The sequence below is a fragment of the Zonotrichia albicollis genome, chromosome 5 (genome assembly GCF_047830755.1).
Source record: "Zonotrichia albicollis isolate bZonAlb1 chromosome 5, bZonAlb1.hap1, whole genome shotgun sequence".
NCBI classification, from domain to species: domain Eukaryota; kingdom Metazoa; phylum Chordata; class Aves; order Passeriformes; family Passerellidae; genus Zonotrichia; species Zonotrichia albicollis.
In genome coordinates, this window is record NC_133823.1 from 63,189,564 (window position 1) to 63,206,539 (window position 16,976).

The window sequence follows — 16,976 nt, forward strand, 5'->3', positions numbered from 1 at the left end:
ACTTCAAGGCACTGTTTTCCCCTGCAAATCATAAAGAGTAAAACGAGTACATGTTCAGAAACTTTGAAGTACAGGTTCTCAGCAGCTTGTTGCAGCAACTTTGGTTGTTTGGGATGAGACATTCAGTTATGGTTTCACTGTTTGTCTGAAAATCAGAGGGAATGGCAGTCCTGCAGGTAAAGTGGTGGAGGGGGAGTCAAAGTCTTTATTTAACAGGACCTCTTTTCCTGAATGCAGATTCAGCAACTGCTTTTGATAGCCACAGTCACAGCAGCACAGGATTCAGAGCAGCTCCAAAGCTTTAAGAGACAGAAGTAGGTGAAGGAATAAATGCTTCTGTTTGAACAGCTTCAAGTCTCAGCACCAGCAAGGAGAGCAGTAAACCAGGGGGGTAGTGCCAGTCCTCAGATCATCTGATCGGTACCTGTAGTAATTAAAGGAAACCTTTCTATCTAATGAAAGCTTTGGGTTAAACCTTAAGTTAATTCCAATGTTCTGTAATATCCTGGAGGTGTTTTGACAGATGAGACAATAGCAAAGCATTGATTCAGAAATTATGAAGGGGAAAGATGCTTTTCAGTGGCTGACTGCACTGCTCACTGCACTTTCAGCAGGTGCCCTCTCCAAGATAAAGCACCTCAGATATGTGTGTGTCTCTATTAAATAGGAAATAAGTGGATATCAGCTCTCATTATAGCAGAGCTATAATTAGGCTTGCTTTAATAATGACTGTCCTGTGCCTTTAGAGCCTGTATTGTGTGCTGATTGTACTCAAACAGCTTTTAAGTGGAACAGGAAACATAGGGAACACTGTTTAGCTAACTTCAATATGCTATTAGTGAAGTCCTTTAAGTTAACAAGTAGGTAGTAGATTTGTAGTTAACAGAACAATAAAAGGAGGTGGAAAGAACAGAGAAGTGGTTTAGCCCCTGAATGGTGCACTGCAGTCTTTAAGTCTTCAAAGAGAATGCATGAAAAATGGTTACCCTATCCATTTAGCTAGAGCTATTAATATTGTAGTACTCATGTCTTACCATTGATTTCTGGTTTTGAAAAGGTTAAAGGAGCAAGAGTCAAAAAGTCCTAGTGAAATTAAATGTCCTGCTTTCTGTTCTGAAGGCAGTAAGTCAGTTTTCATTAAGAAATCATCTAAAGTAATAAAAGCAATAGTTCAAAGTATTTATAATTGTGATTTGTGTTTTGTTCAATGTATGAACTGCACAAGCTTGATGGACTGATATGTTTATGAGGTAATAGTTGGTAATGTTTAGGGCACACAACTGTTACATAATTCATCAACAGTGTATGACTTATCCCTGAGATTTCTGTGTGTTAATGTGCTTTACCAAAACCTCAGGGAACTCATTCTCTGTACTCAGTAGATTGTGGTATGAGTACTGTTTACAGGCTGGAGTTCAGTTAGATTAGTGACTGTTCCTCTAACAACTGAAGGCCATTGAGAAGCCTCCACCTCTCAGGGTTAGATATTTTCCTTTGTAAGGGAAGACATAGGGCTAATTTCCCTTTGTTGCAAGTTCCTGTGTACTGTGAAAATGCATTTAAAATACCACTGTGCAACTGTTTTCACAGTATGCAGCTGTAGTACAATTGTGCAGGAGCATCATCTCAGAAATGGTTTATTCACATGTATTGGCACTAAAAGGTAGGCCAAGGTTTCTGTGACCTGTGCTGATGATGTTAGGAAGCAAGAGAGGGATTTGGAAGTCCTACAAAAAAAGCTGATAGATTTGTATCCCACAGATGGAATTTTGTTTTACTGATTCTTTTAAAATGCAGTCTGAGTAAAATCAGCTAAGTAGTTCAGGGGAGTTTTGATGGAAAATGTACTGAAACCAGTTGTTTGAGGGATTACAGCCTTTATCTTTCAGGCTTGTAAGCCCTTGTATGCAAACCATGTTTTCTGGCAAAGGGGTGTCCACTGGGATTTGATATAAGGGTGGAAGGAGAATGGCTTTATTGTATTAAGATGGTTTCTTACACCAAGCAGCTTGATTACCTAAAGATCTTAAGCTGTAGCAACTGTTTGTTCCTAGGTGACAATAGTGGAAAAGGCAGACAGCTCCAGCGTGCTGCCCAGCCCACTGTCAATCAGCACGAAAAACAGAATGACATTCCTCTTTGCCAACTTGAAAGACAGAGACTTCCTTGTGCAGAGGATCTCAGACTTTCTGCAACAAACCACCTCAAAAATATACTTGGATAAAAATATTTCTGGAAGCTATATCAGCTCAGATGATGAGGTATGTGAAGGAACACGAATAATTTACTAGAAGAGGATTTTAACTGGTGTGGGGAGAGGAAGCACCTTTACGTTTTTGTAAAGCTAAACCTTTAGGCACAGAAATGTGACCTCTTTTTTGTTAATGCCTTTGACCTGAAGTGTTAAAATTTGTCAGTTAGGATATCTATCTTTTTCATGTTAAACCTAAGAGAAGTGTCATAGTTAATTAACTGGTTAATTGAATAGTACTTTTAATATCTATTTACTTGTCCAACTGAAATGTAATTCTGGAATTTTAATAATTTAAAGAAATTATCAGTTGGCACGAAACTCCTTTTATTCAAGCCTTTAGCTGCTAAATCCCGTCTTTTGATTCTTCTGCAAACAATGCCTGAGCTGAGCTGGCTTGTATGTGCACTTCTAGTGAACTTCGGAACATTTGACCTAACAGGAAAAAAACAGCTCTGTCCTGAGCATCAAATGACCCTATTCTGAACCACCTCCTTACATATGTGTGCAAAGTAAATAGTTCTTAAAAGTTATGACTAGATACACTTTTTTAGGTGCTTTGAATGTCAAGCCTTCTGCTGAATTCCAGCTTTTATGTATGAAATTCAGGTCATATAACAACCTCATCAGTTCTGTTAAACCCAGCAAAGTATAATAATTCAGATCTCAAAGTAGAAGAGGCTTTTGTGGTGTATCATTTTGGTATGATGTTGGTATATCTCACATTTCAAGTCTGTCCTAAGCCATACCTTAGTACTGTCCTGTGGAGCCCTACCCTGTTTGCAATGTGTGTCTTCAAAGAATTGTTCCACTTGCTTTGTTGGGGGTGAGGTATAATTACTGTGCTGTTGTATACCAGAGCATGTAGGCTTGTATAGTGCTGGAACTTTTGCTGTAAATGGATCTAAGTGTTCTACCTACTGAATTATAAAAACAAATTATTGTAAGCATTTACTACAATTCATAATATGACTACATATCTAGATATGCACGACTGACTTGCAGTTTCATGTGCGTGAACTGCTCCATGAGATTTTACTATGATGCAGTTTCAAAGCTGTTTGAGAAGTCAGAAAATCCTTTTTCTTCAAAATACTTTTCTTCCAAATCACAATCTAGTAGTCCTATGATGTTGCCAGATCAAGGGAGCTGTTTTATTGCCTGGGGCTACTTAGGGCTAACATTACCCTAGCAGTTCTAGTTCTAGAATTTGGTTGTGTTTCAGGAGAGCTGTTGAGAAACTGGAAGCTATTCTGTTATTCTCTCTCTACTGGTTAATTTCTGCTGGCTTATGTTTTTGTTAATCGTTAGCATGTATACATTTTGAGGTAAAGTGAAGTAAAAAGTCCAGACACTGGCTCATCTTTATGCCTATATTGCTTGTGACTGCTTTCTCCAGGTGTTTACAAGGTCAAGTAGTTTAATTTCTGCCAGCCCTCACAAAAGCCTGAGCTCTGAGTCAGAGGGAGAGCGACAATTCAACCTCAATGATAACGGAATTCCAACAGCAACTCAAGCTTTAATGACCATGTATCGGCGCAGGTCACCCGAGGAGTTCAACCCTAAGCTGGTAAAATACACTTCTGAGTGCTCCACCTGACTGAAAAGGCTGTCAGATTATGTTTGCCTTAAAACCCATATTGCTGACCCAGAAGAGTTTGATTCTGACAGACAGTTAAGAAGAGGCAGTATTTTTCACAGAAGTAAAGGCTTGAACATATTGTTGTTTTACCAGTACAAACAATTTCGCTACATAAAAGCAAATCTGGATGTAATTCAAGGGGATGTTGTTGCATTCCTGCTCTTAAGTATAACTGCTTCTCTTAGCAGCAAGGTCTACTGGCATAGAAACTGGGGAATGGGAGGAGGCAGCCCATTAAGAAGGTAACTGGACTGCAGCCAGGTTACTTCTTGCTCACTTGGAAGGTTAGGATATTGCAGGCTTTTTAGCACTCAAGATTTTAGTGGGTCAGAGTGTTAGAAAGAGAAGCTGCATCTTTATGCCTGCCTTTCTTTGCTTTTAGGCCAAGGAGTTCCTGAAGGAGCAGGCCTGGAAGATTCATTTTGCTGAATATGGCCAAGGGGTCTGTATGTATCGTACAGAGAAAACAAGAGACCTTGTGCTAAAGGGCATTCCAGAAAGCATGAGAGGGGAGCTTTGGCTGCTCTTCTCAGGTAGGTTTCCCTTTGAATGTGTCTGTGGGATATAAGCAAAGGCATGAGGGAAGAAGGGAATTCAAAGGTGATTAAAGGTGCACATAATAAGTGTCTGAAAATATTTGGAGTAAGTAAGGCTGTGATTGTTAGTGGGCACCAGACGAGTTTAGACAAGATTTCTGTAAGACCAGCAAATGCCCTTTCTCAAAGAGGCTCACATAATTAAGGAAGAATACATAAAAAGCAGACCACATGCCTGGCAACCAGAAGCCAGTCGTTTAGGGACCTTCTAGGCGTTCAGCAACCACCAGCAAGCCTAATTCCCATTTATTTAATAATTTCTGGATCCAATTGAGCTTTTAGCCTTCTCAGCAATTGTTGCAAGGAATTCCAAAGGATTCTCTAGATATGTGTCCACTTAAAGTTGTTTTTTTTTTTTTTTAAATTGAACAATTTTATTACTAGTTCTATGGAAATCCATCCTACCTTAGGCATTCTTCATAACCTATCACCACATGCCTTCTTTAGCTCTACCCTCCCCAAGATAATTACCACAGCTACCCACTCCACTTATGATGTGAGCACAAGGGCCTTTTGTCTGATGACCTCATGATGCTTTCAAGTTTGTTCTCTATTTCTTCCCCAGTAATATAGTCATGTACATTTTCTCTTTGCTGCTGGGCACTAGAGGAATGTTTTTGGAAGATAGACACAGGAATGCAGAACTCTGTTTTGCGTCCTATTAACAGCTAGTTTGGACTAATGTTCACTGTGTATCTGTAACTCTACTTTCTGTGTAGATTACTTTGTGCTACTGACGCTTGATTTTGTTTCTGGAGAAGTTGTAAAGCCAGTAGTGAAATCTCATAGCAGCTCTGTGAGCATGTAGTGGTATCCCTAAGGCTGAGTGCCCTGCCCAGGATGACAGCATCATTTTCAGAAGTAGGAACAGAACTCATGAGTTTTTGTCTCTTGCTTTTGGCTGACTTGTCATACTGTCTGCAACCAGACACTAATCTACACTGTTCCCAGGGCATGTAACTTTCTCAGAGACAAGTTTTGAGTTATTTAGGATAATCAAACCCACAGCCAGCTGCAGAGGGAGCTCATGATACCATGTGACTGCACAGTTGGTTTGTTCTTCACGCCTCCTGTTTCATTGTGGCGGAGAGGGATTTTATCCTCATTATAAAATGCCTGTAGAGAAGACAGGAAGGGCTGATAATCACCAAAGCCCATACTTCTAAATTTTTTAATCACCTTTAAAGAAATAATATTTTCATATTTGCTTTCAGAGTTCTTGATGACACTTGGAATGGAAGGGGAGCAGACTATCATGTTGAAGTACTGTACCTGCTAAACCTTCCATTTTCTCCTGGTTTTAACGCTGTTCTCCTACTCCTAGGAGCCATTAATGAAATGACCACTCATCCTGGCTATTATGAGGACCTAGTGGAGAAATCAATGGGAAAATACAATCTTGCTACAGAAGAGATAGAGAGGGATCTGCACCGCTCCCTTCCAGAACACCCTGCATTCCAGAATGAGATGGGTATTGCTGCTTTAAGGAGAGTCTTGACAGCTTATGCTTTCAGAAATCCAAACATAGGATATTGTCAGGTAATTGAAATCCCCTGCATTCCTTCAGTTTCTGGAGTTCCAGTTCTGTCCTTGCAGGCTGTCCTTCAGTCATGCACGTGAGGGTTTGGCTGTGTGAAGCACACTGAGCTGTGGATGGTGCTTGTGAGCTCGGTGCTGCAGAGAGGCAGGAATGCTGAGGCCAGAGGGATGTCACACAAGGACCTGCTCTAACAGCACTATTAGCAGCACACATTGAGAGATTTTCTGTAAGCATAATTTCTGCTCATAAATCTACAAACTGGACAGATGATAACAGAGCTGTCTACAGAAAATGACAGTGTACCCTGAAGAAAGGTTATTTTCATATTAACAAAAAATACCCTCAAAACCAAAACACATTGTGTTCAGTCTTAAATTTTTATCTATTTTTACCTGTCCATATTATAATGAAATGTTATTCAATGTATTAGTTATAACCCTCCAGAACCTCCTTTCCTCTTTCAGTGATGCCATGTCATCATTCAAAACAATGAAAAGAAACAAAACCAGAAAACAACCGAAAAACCAAGCAAAAACCCCCCCAAACACTTTGGAAAAAATAAAGTATCCTAGGAGATATCACTGAGAGTCCTAACCATATATCTGTGGAGTTAATGCTGACCCCAGTGCATGGTTTTGAGGTTCTTATGCCCATAATTCAAGTCACTAGTTTCTGGTCCTAAATATTTCTTTCATACTATATAATTTTGGTTTATCACTGGGTCTTTTTTTGCCTTCCTACATACTTTTGCAAAGAAGAAACTTAGATTTGTTAGTATTAAGAAGCCTTATTAATGTCTAACTTTTAAGACTTCCAGATGCAATTTGAGTAAGTGCAAGCAGTTGTAACAAGATACCATCATAAATTATTTAATAACACATGAGGTACTAAGTAATAGCTACAACGTTTTTAAAGATTATTTGACAGAGAAACAGTAGAAAGACATTTCAGTTCTGGTCCCTAGAACTGTCACAGTAATTAATAACCTTGAGATTTGGTTCAGCTACAGTGAGAATTCAGGCACATCACTAGTGCTGTGGGAGGTGTTCTGGCTGCACCAGACCCAGATTCCCCAAGAGCACCTATGGCAGAATATCAGTAGCAGTGTAACAGATGCTTGCAGACCTGGCTCAGCCCTTGATTACGAAGAAAAATCTTGATTTCTTAGAAAAAAAAATCTGCAACACAAAACAAACAACCCAAAAAAACCCACCAAAAAGCCCCAGTGAAACAACAACAACAAAACGAAAGAAAAACCTTACAATTTTCTGTGATTTGAAGTTTCCTAACCACTTTTCCGCCCAGGTCCAGTGCTAGATATTAAATAATTGTATTTCCCTTTCTTTTAGGCTATGAATATTGTCACTTCAGTGCTCCTCCTTTATGCAAAAGAGGAAGAAGCTTTCTGGCTGCTGGTGGCTCTGTGTGAGCGTATGCTGCCTGACTACTACAACACAAGAGTTGTTGGTAAGCTTTGGGACATGTTTGAAATGACACTATAAAAACTAACCAAATGAACTGGTGTTATTTGTACTGAAACAAATATATGGGTAGGTGCATCTGTGCATGCTGGTGATGAGCCAGCTTGCTCAGGAGAATAAAGGCAATTTCCTAAAGAGGTAATGTTATTGCTAATAGTTTATCACCTACTCAGGGTCAGATGACATTCTAAATTGGGGTTAAGTAAAGTAGATTGTTAAGAAAAGATGGGAGGCTAAAATTTGAGTTTTAGATGATCCAATTAGCTGATTAAGGTAAGGTGGAAACAGGAGCTTTAGCAGTTTGCAGTAGAAGTCTTTGTGCCTGTACCTCTGATGTGGAAGGGCACAAGTATCAGAAAGCTGTTGTTGTCAGATGAGCTTCCTTGTGCATGTCAAAGACAGTGACTTCAATTTATCATGGAATCTGCTTTTACTATAGCTCACAAATACTAGAGATACTCAGCCTTAGAAATTGTTCTTCCTGGCCTGTTTAAAACACTAATGTTGTGGCATGGGAATGTATAATACAGAGTTCTCTTGAAGTAAATCTGAACCCTCACAGTCACTCTGGCCTCATTCAACAGGTGATGCTGAGGTCTTGCTCCAATTAGTAATGGTAATATCACGCCACTATTTAACTTCTGCTACTGCTAGACCAAATTACTCTGTTCTTATTTATTCTGAAGTGTATTATTAAAACAGAAAAAAACTTATTACAGTTCAATTTGTATGTATAGTAGTGTAATGGAGTCTGTTACTCATTTGAAAGTGAGAAAATGTGCATAAGCACCATGCAAAATATTCTTAGGTTTTTTCATTTATATACATAAAATATATAGGAGTTTTTTTCCTCCCCTAAATGGCTATGTATCAGTTGCTCCTGAATTAATTCAGCCTTATTTATCTTCAACAGGAGCATTGGTGGATCAGGGTGTCTTTGAAGAGTTGGCTCGTGACTACATTCCACAGCTTTATGACTGCATGCAGGATTTGGGTGTAATCTCCACCATCTCCCTCTCCTGGTTCCTCACTCTTTTCCTCAGTGTAATGCCATTTGAAAGTGCAGTGGTAGTTGTGGATTGTTTCTTCTGTGAAGGAATAAAGGTGATATTTCAGTTAGCACTCGCTGTCCTCGAAGCTAATGTAGACAAGTTGCTTAACTGTAAAGATGATGGAGAAGCCATGACAGTCTTGGGAAGGTATTTATTACAGAAAATTAAGTATCTTCATTTTTGTGGTTTTGGTTTTTTTTTTGCTTGCTTTTCTGATTTGTATTCTATGTTGAAATACTAAATTTAAACCAGTATTATATATGTAAACCTTTTACATACTTGTAGTCTCCTTTCATCCATGTAAGGTGCTCCTTATATTATTTTAAAATAATGCTAAGTGACCAACAAGATGCAAATTCTTCTTTCAAGACATTCGAATAAACTTCCCAAACCTAGTTATAGAAATTTAACTTGGTCCATTATTTTAGTGGATTGCATGGGTTTTGTTACTTCAGCCTGCTACCTTTTATGTATTAAGAAAAAGCCTTGGTGTTAAGGAAGATTGTTTTGGGAATAGACTAAGTTGGACTCAGAATAATTAGGTAGGATCTTGAAAAAATAGATTTCAGTGGCTTGAGTCATTCTATCAGAACTAGTGCTGCTGAGTGTAACCTCTGCTTTTCTTGGGCTTGGTAGTGGTGTTTAGTTTTCCATATGCTTCTGGAACTTTGGATTTTTTTCATAATAAATTTCAGTAGTATAACCTTAACTGTTCCTAGAGAATGGTTTTATCACTTCTACATGTAATAATCAATACATAACCTGTATGCTGTTAACCCTCAGAAGGGAGGGCATACAAATTTATCTTGAATTTCTCATTTCTTTATTTTTTTTCCCACCAGGTACTTGGACAGTGTAACTAATAAGGACAGTACTCTTCCTCCCATTCCTCATCTTCACTCCCTGCTCAGTGATGATGTAGAGCCTTATCCTGAGGTGGATATCTTCAGGCTAATCAGGTCTTCCTATGAGGTAGGATAAGACTTCTTAACAGGAACTTACCAACTAACACAGCTTCTGCTCCACAGAGGAGTTTGATACTCTAGTTTGGCTTTGCTTGAAACAGAAAGAACATAAAAGAAATGCAGACTCATCTGAGAGGCCTGAAATGGAGCAAGGAAGAGGAGTTAGACTTTCTTCTTCTTTTAACCAAGACTTTTAACTGGAGCTGTTTTCAGAGAAGTGTGAGGCCTCAAAGGAGAGCAGCCCACAACCAAAAAGTGATTTACTAACAAAAGGCTGAACTTTTAATTTGAAAGGAGTTAATTCTCATTTAAGCTTTTTTGTGCTTTTCCAAACTGAAATAGTAGTGAAATCTGTATGATTTCAGAAGACCTTTCTTTTATCAGTGAAGCTTTGTTTTAAAAGTGCTGATTTTGACCATGGGCCGCTATATTCTCTACTATCACCAAAGCTAAAAGAAAATCCAAGTGAAAGGAGCTGCTAATAACTAATATCTATTAAAGGGCAGGACAAAGCCTGCAAAAAACAGGTAAAATCTGCACACTGCTTTAATTGTCCTTAAATTTTATAAAAAAGCCATCAGTAAAAATATGTCTGGTTACTCTGACATACCCATATTTTACAAAAATCAAGGAAAAACTGTAAAGATTTTTTCTCTTTAATTTCCATTATTCCCTTCCATTGATATGGAGTTGATTTACACATAGCAATAGCGCAACTTTCTACAAAGGCACTTCCTATGGCCCTAAACCCCCCTTGCTTTAATATACCACATTTAATAAGGAAGTAGGCAGTCCATAGTGTGTTCTGTGCCGAAGGGAAAAGCGTGTCAGGATAGATGGATGTTTGGTAGATGTCAGAATGGCCAGCAAGGTGTTAATATGAAGTTGTGTTTCCCATGCATTTTTCCATTTTCCTCATCATGAAGATTGCTTGCATTGGCTTAACTGCTCTAAAATGAATCATCTGACTCCATGCAGAGCTAGTTTGTGTTTTTGGGGCTTTGGCAGCACAGAACCTTGTATGTCCTTCTAGGTAAATAACCAACTGCTCTTCAGCATAATTAGGCAAAACAAATAGCATGGTGAGTGAGGAACCATGAGGAAAGCAGGAGCTGCTTGCAAAGAGAGAATTCATTTCAAGAAAGTTGCTGTTAATTAATTTATTTTAAAAACCCTAATAATTCTATAGTAAACTGCATAATAACTGGAGTTTTAAAAGCCTGTGCATAACTCACTAGCTGTCTGTGGAGTGTAGACTCATAATTGGAGCTGTTACATGTTTAACTCATTTAATTTGTGTGTTAGCTAGTTAGGAAAAAAATTGGCCTTCAACATTTCAGCTGTGTGTAGCGTGGTGTCTGGCCATACTAACTCGAGAACTGACACTGGAAGGTCTGGGCTGTGGAAAGGTTTGATACAGCTTTGACCTTGAACAGGTGCCATCTTTCCAACAACCCCTTGTACAATTTGAAATTTAGCATGGACAAAGGACCATTCCCAGAAGGTAATCACCTGCAACCTTCCTCTTTTGAAGACTACGTGAGTTTTAGTTTTATGGATGTGAACAGACCATCTTATTTGGCCCTCCAGTCCAGTAAATAAACTGATTACTGGAATAGGTGTAGCCTCAGAAGATCTGTCGTTTGAAGGTTTTGTGAATACCTGAAATACCTCTGTGATACCTGATATTCATTAATATCTACATTCTTCATGTTTATCTACATTCTGTTTTTGTCAAGACTTCTCTATCTGCAACATGCTCACAAGTGCATGAAGCATTTTTTTACTCCCTAGGTACAGGATAAAAATGAACACCTTTATAGATAAATGCAGCTTTAGCATGAATTTCATTTTACAAGAATATGCCAGCATATTATGACCTGCTTATGTAGATGCACTTGCACTGGAAATATAAATCCATCTTGTATGAAAGTGTGTCCTGCCACCCCTTTATGCTTTACATGTGGTGCAGTTGATGTCTGGCATTTTTGTTCCTGCTGATCATCTGTGCATTCCTAGGTGTGTGGATTTTGGATGGCAAGAAATTATAATACTGCATATAATACTTCTAGAGAAACGAATCTGAGGGATTTGGCATTCCTCTGCGTATGAAAACATGGAATATTATTCCTAATAGGTTTTCCCCCTATGATACTTTTGTAGTATGTGCAGGAGCTCCCTGACACTGTTATGTGCGTTTTGGAAAAAACTTTTGAAAATAAGACTTGGGTATTAAAGAGCATCTTTTCCTAGTGGAAATTGCATTCTTGCTACTTTGTTTCAGATCCTCAGAATGTATGTACTGCTGTACTGTCTCAGCCATTAGAGATCCAGCTAGTTTAATAGTTTAATATTCTCTTTCTGTTGTGATTATGAGACATTCCAGGACAAGCTGAAATATAACTCTGCAGGAGGACTTACGAAACAATCTATTCACAGAGGTTTGCCAAGCAAGAAGTTTCTACCTTCTGAGATTACAGTTTGAAATGAGAGAGTTTGAAATTGAATACAGACCTTTCAAATTAAAATAAGTTATTGGGAAAAATAAAATCTAGTGATATACTCCTAAAGTCTTTGTAATTTTGTAATGTGTTTGAAAAATGCATTAGCAGCAGTTTCATTTGTGGTACATCACAAAATTAAATTAATTTTTCTAATAAGTTACAGGCAAGCTGAATATTCTGAATATTAATACACAGACAATCATGTACTGCTTTTTCTCTTTCAAGAAATTTGGAAGTATCCGGGCAGATTTAATTGAACAAATGAGATTCAAACAAAGACTGAAAGTCATCCAAACCCTCGAAGATACTACAAAGCGCAATGTGGTCAGTACTGAAATATAATATAATAATGTTTTTTGCACAGAATAAGTTTAGTCAGTTTCTGAACCTAACTTAGCTTTTCAGTGAAATGTGAACTTCTAATCTGTAACTGTTGATGTTGTTTCCAAAGGTACGGACTATTGTGACAGAGACTTCTTTCACTATCGATGAACTGGAGGAACTGTATGCACTTTTCAAGGTAAAGCGAAGTGAAGATAAGGTCACGTGCCTCTAGGAGGTGTAAATGCTCATTTTGGTGTGGGAATCTGTCTTTTCTAAACACCAAGTCAAGTCTGTCAGTTATTGTTTGGTATCTTGATACAAACTTGGATTAGCTGCTGTATTATTGATATACAAAAAAATCCTAAACTCAAGCAGTTTTAAAACATTGAGAAAGGTTTAGTTCACTAATTGATTTGTCCATGGAAAAAAATATATACTGCTAAAAATATAAAATGAAAAATGGGATCGAGGCTTTTGATCAGTCATTAGAAACTAAACATAGGTGTCTCTCTACCTGACCCAAGTTTTGGAATTTATCACAATTATTCTGTTATCTCAGATAGTTAATACTTCTGTATAGCAGTAGCTGATTTTTACTATTGTTAATGCTTTAATGCATTAAATGGGAATTGAATGCCACAAAGTGATGTGTCTTTGTAAGTTGGTTGTACAGCAGTGCCATTACATCCACAGATTTAAAGGTGAGCATTTAAATGTGTTAGCTTCACCTTCCTGCACAGTGTCTTAAGTTACTTTCTTCCTCTGTTTTGTTATGACAAGAGATTTTTTTTAAATATCGTGAAGAATTTATATCCTGTTAATTTCCCATCTGTAACAAGAAGTCCCAGTTGTCCAAATCCTGCAGTGCCTTCTTTCAGTCTTCCATGAAATCAGTGAGACCAAGTCCCACAGTCTTCCTGGTTAATTACTGTGCAGTGCTGGGATCTTTTTCTCTAAGCTTCTGAATTGTTTTGAATTAGATTCTGGCAAAATCAGCCCCAGAACCTCCACTGACTTCAGTAAGACTGAAAGAACAGTGCATTATTCACTGTTTTTGAGAATCTACAATAAATATTTCAAATAAACAGCTATTTTAATATGAGTAAGGAATAAATAAAGATTTCACAAGCCTTCTGACTTAGCTGCATGATGAGGCTGACTAAGCACAACAAGCCTGGGAAGTCACAGCTCTGGTCAAAACAGATATTTCATGTTTCATCTAACTGAAAGGCAGAAAAAGTTTTGCTTCATCTTCTTTTTTCCTTTTTTTTAGTAGAGGGATGGTTTTGTATGCTGTTTGGAGGAGAAACCCCTTCCAAAAGCAGAAGGGCTGGATAAATTGAAGCGCATCTGTTATGTCGCATTGTTTTAAGAATGCATGTGAAGAGTTGTTTGGAATTGTTTTTATCATGGAGGGCGATGAATTGTTTCTGGAGGTGCTGACAGTGTCCTGGTGTTTGCCTTCTGTTCAGGCAGAACACCTGACGAGCTGCTACTGGGGAGGGACCAGCAATGCCACGGAGCGGCACGACCCCAGCCTGCCCTACCTGGAGCAGTACCGCATCGACTTCGAGCAGTTCAAGGGCATGTTTGCCCTCCTCTTCCCCTGGGCCTGCGGCACCCACTCCGACACGCTGGCTGCCCGCCTCTTCAGGCTGCTGGATGAGAACGGAGATCTGCTCATCAACTTCCGGGAATTCGTCTCTGGCCTGAGTAAGGAGGATCCACGGCACTCTCAAACTAACGTGATAACCAGTTTGTTTCTGTTCAGCTCGTTTTATCGTGCCTGTGGCAGTGGTTCCCTCAGACCTTAGCAGGTGAATCTGCATTAGGCAGTAGTGTATCACACTGGGAAAAGGACAGTACATGAACAGATCCATTAGGATCTGAGGATTTCACTGGCTGCTAACTCTCAACACAAAATCTAACTGCAACACAGGTGCTTAACGGTGTGTTTCCCTAGGCATTAGTTAGAGTGTGAGGTACTACTTCTTGCTTCTGAAATCAGTAACCAAAACTGCAGAGAGCAGTTTGGAAGTCCCCTGAAAAGGAGAAAATGGAGGTGCAGGTCAGAGAGGGAGGCTGAATGTTTTAGTCCTGAAGAAGCAAGATTTCAGGACATGAAAAAGGACATTGTGAGCCCCAGGATTAGCGTGAGGAAGCAAAGATGAGGCAGGAACCAGCCTCTCCTTTTCTAAATATGGCAGGAGTTGTTTGCTGTAAGTGACCAACATCTCACCATCTACCATGTGTCATTTTGTGGCAATGTGGAATTTCTGCCAGCTCTGTATTTTGATTCTTTTTGAGAGTGAAAAGGTTTCCTTGTCTGGCTTTCAACAGCTCTTTGTTAATTAACAGTATGTTTAAGCATTGGGGCTCCACATGCAGACTTGCATTAAACCTCTGTACAGAAGTAGAAGCACTTGTTCTCTTGTAAGTGCAAAGTAGCTCTGACAGTAAAACTGGCTGCACACCTCCCTTTCACACCACCCCAAAAATCCCAGTGTTTCTTGTGGTGCAGTGATTTGTATTTGAGGTACTGTTCCGTGTAACACACTGGGGCCTTTTGGGGACCCAGAAGTTAACCACTCTTCCAGTTTCCAGGATGTTGTCAGTAACAGTCAGCCAGCTATTGATTGAGACAGCAAATTTTGGAGCCAGTAATGAGTAACATGAACAAGGGCCAGTATTGAGCACTGTGAGCAGAAAGGTATGTAAAGTGCACAGATGTGGCAATAAGCTAACATGACTGAACTAAAAACTTCAGTGGGCAAAACAATTATAAATGCTCATTCTGAAATCTGGTATTTTTCAGAAACTAAGCCCACTGTGGTGTAATTTGAAAACCTTCTTTCTTTATTCCCCTAAAAAGTAAATCAACCCTGCTGACACCTTTTTCAGTTGAGAAGCGCATGAGTGGTAAGGACAACATAGTCAAGAACAATGGACCTGTTTGAGCATATTTCACCATGCCCCAGGACTTCTAATCATTCAATTTCTTTTTCATTGTCCCTACAACAAATAGCTCATGAACCTCCTACTTCAGGTGCCTCTAGGGCCTCAGCTGAGCAAAGATGGAATAACTTTGTGCATTCTTTATGTTTACTCCGTGCCCTGTTACAATAATATAGCCTAAATATAGGAGTGGTTTGCCCAGTGAGTTGTGCTGCTCAGAAGGGGTTTTCAGCCTTGGTGAGGAGCTCTTTAAGTTATTCACTCTTACAATGCTCCCCTGCACTCCTGTAACGCACTGGATGATAGCATGACAGCTGTTGCCTGCACATCCAAGTAAGCTGCAGAGATCTCTGCATGGATTCCAAGTGGCCTCCTGCCTCCCATCGTGTTTGGCAGTGCTCCCTTCTCAGAGCACACAGCTCCCCACTCCTCCAGTGGCTGCTGCTGACTGCAGTCCTTGGCACAGCCTCCTGTCAGAGTCAGCACCACGAAAGCTGTGTCTTACAAGGAGTACTTGAGTGTATTTTATTTTCTTTTTGCAAGCAGGGTTTTGTCGATCACAGAATGCGGGAGATTGAAAAAGCAGAGTGGTAACCTCACCACTTCTCCATGCCTTTCAGAGGCAGGATCACCTCCCTTGACCTGCTGGCAATACTCTTCCTAATTTTGAGCAGAACGGAAGGAAGGAAAAGTGTGCATCAGGAAGCACATACAGATTTTTCTCAAATTGTAGCTATGGAGATTTTCAGTTCTCTTCAAATCTGGGGACAGAGAGAGCAGCAAGCCTACATGTGTCACCCTGTGCCCTGAATCCTATTTTGCAGTTCCTGTTGATGGAGGATGCACAAGTGCAGCCCATTCTGTCCTTTGGTTATGTCATGTTGCCTTTACCAGAAGAGAATGCATTATCTGCATGGTGTGATACACCAGATGGAAACATAATGAGGTTTTGTGCTTAAAAAGGACCATGTTGACAGCAAAATGGCTAATGTGGTTGTGCTCAACTTTTTTTTGGCCTGATACCTGTGTTTATTGGAGTGCGAGGCTTTACCAGAGACTGTGACTGTTAGTACTTGCCACACCACACTGCAGTTTGCATAGCAGAGGTACATTGACAGTCACCTATAAGGTAAAATAAATCTCTGCACTATCTAATTAGTAGAAGTTAGTTCATTTATTTATGGATGGCATGTCACAAGTGAGATGTATGAAAGTCTGGTTATCTCTTATTTAGTTACTTGAAAATTAACTACTGTCCATTTAATTAATTGGAAGGAGGGGCTTCAGTAGACCTCTCAGATTTCATACAGTGTAGATGTGGAAAAATCACTAGAAAGCATTGCCTGAACATCAGTTTAGCCCATGGCTAAGTATGATTTATGCTGTTTTTTTGAATTTATCTCTTTTTTTAAATTTTTTTGGTAAATATCTTACTGCTCTGAGACATGTGATGTTGTTATTAGATCCTCAGACTAGAAAGTTTGAAGTCCACACAAAAAACGTCTTGTTAAGTTCCAGCTGGAGGCCTTTCTGAGTGATAATGCCATAACCATAGACAGTTTTATGAAGTAGGCATTTAAAAAAGGAGCCAAGATTGCAGTACGAAATTCAGGGTAGATTTGTCTGTGTTCTCTTACTGTTTTAACTGGGTGAAGTCGAGTGACTG

At 39.3% G+C, this 16,976-nt stretch overlaps 1 protein-coding gene across 2 annotated transcripts in view; it reads left to right on the plus strand.

Moving 5' to 3' along the window:
• The window catches only part of TBC1D9 (TBC1 domain family member 9), a 46,091-nt gene that overhangs the window by 21,363 nt on the left and 7,752 nt on the right, over positions 1-16,976 (plus strand). For both annotated transcript variants that reach the window (XM_074541867.1, XM_014270701.3), the window contains exons 7-16: positions 2,055-2,261; positions 3,651-3,821; positions 4,276-4,426; positions 5,814-6,028; positions 7,379-7,496; positions 8,424-8,709; positions 9,405-9,534; positions 12,257-12,355; positions 12,483-12,551; positions 13,828-14,068. In XM_074541867.1, the coding sequence (XP_074397968.1) occupies positions 2,055-2,261; positions 3,651-3,821; positions 4,276-4,426; positions 5,814-6,028; positions 7,379-7,496; positions 8,424-8,709; positions 9,405-9,534; positions 12,257-12,355; positions 12,483-12,551; positions 13,828-14,068 (1,687 nt within the window). The remainder of the gene's footprint in view (positions 1-2,054; positions 2,262-3,650; positions 3,822-4,275; positions 4,427-5,813; positions 6,029-7,378; positions 7,497-8,423; positions 8,710-9,404; positions 9,535-12,256; positions 12,356-12,482; positions 12,552-13,827; positions 14,069-16,976) is intronic.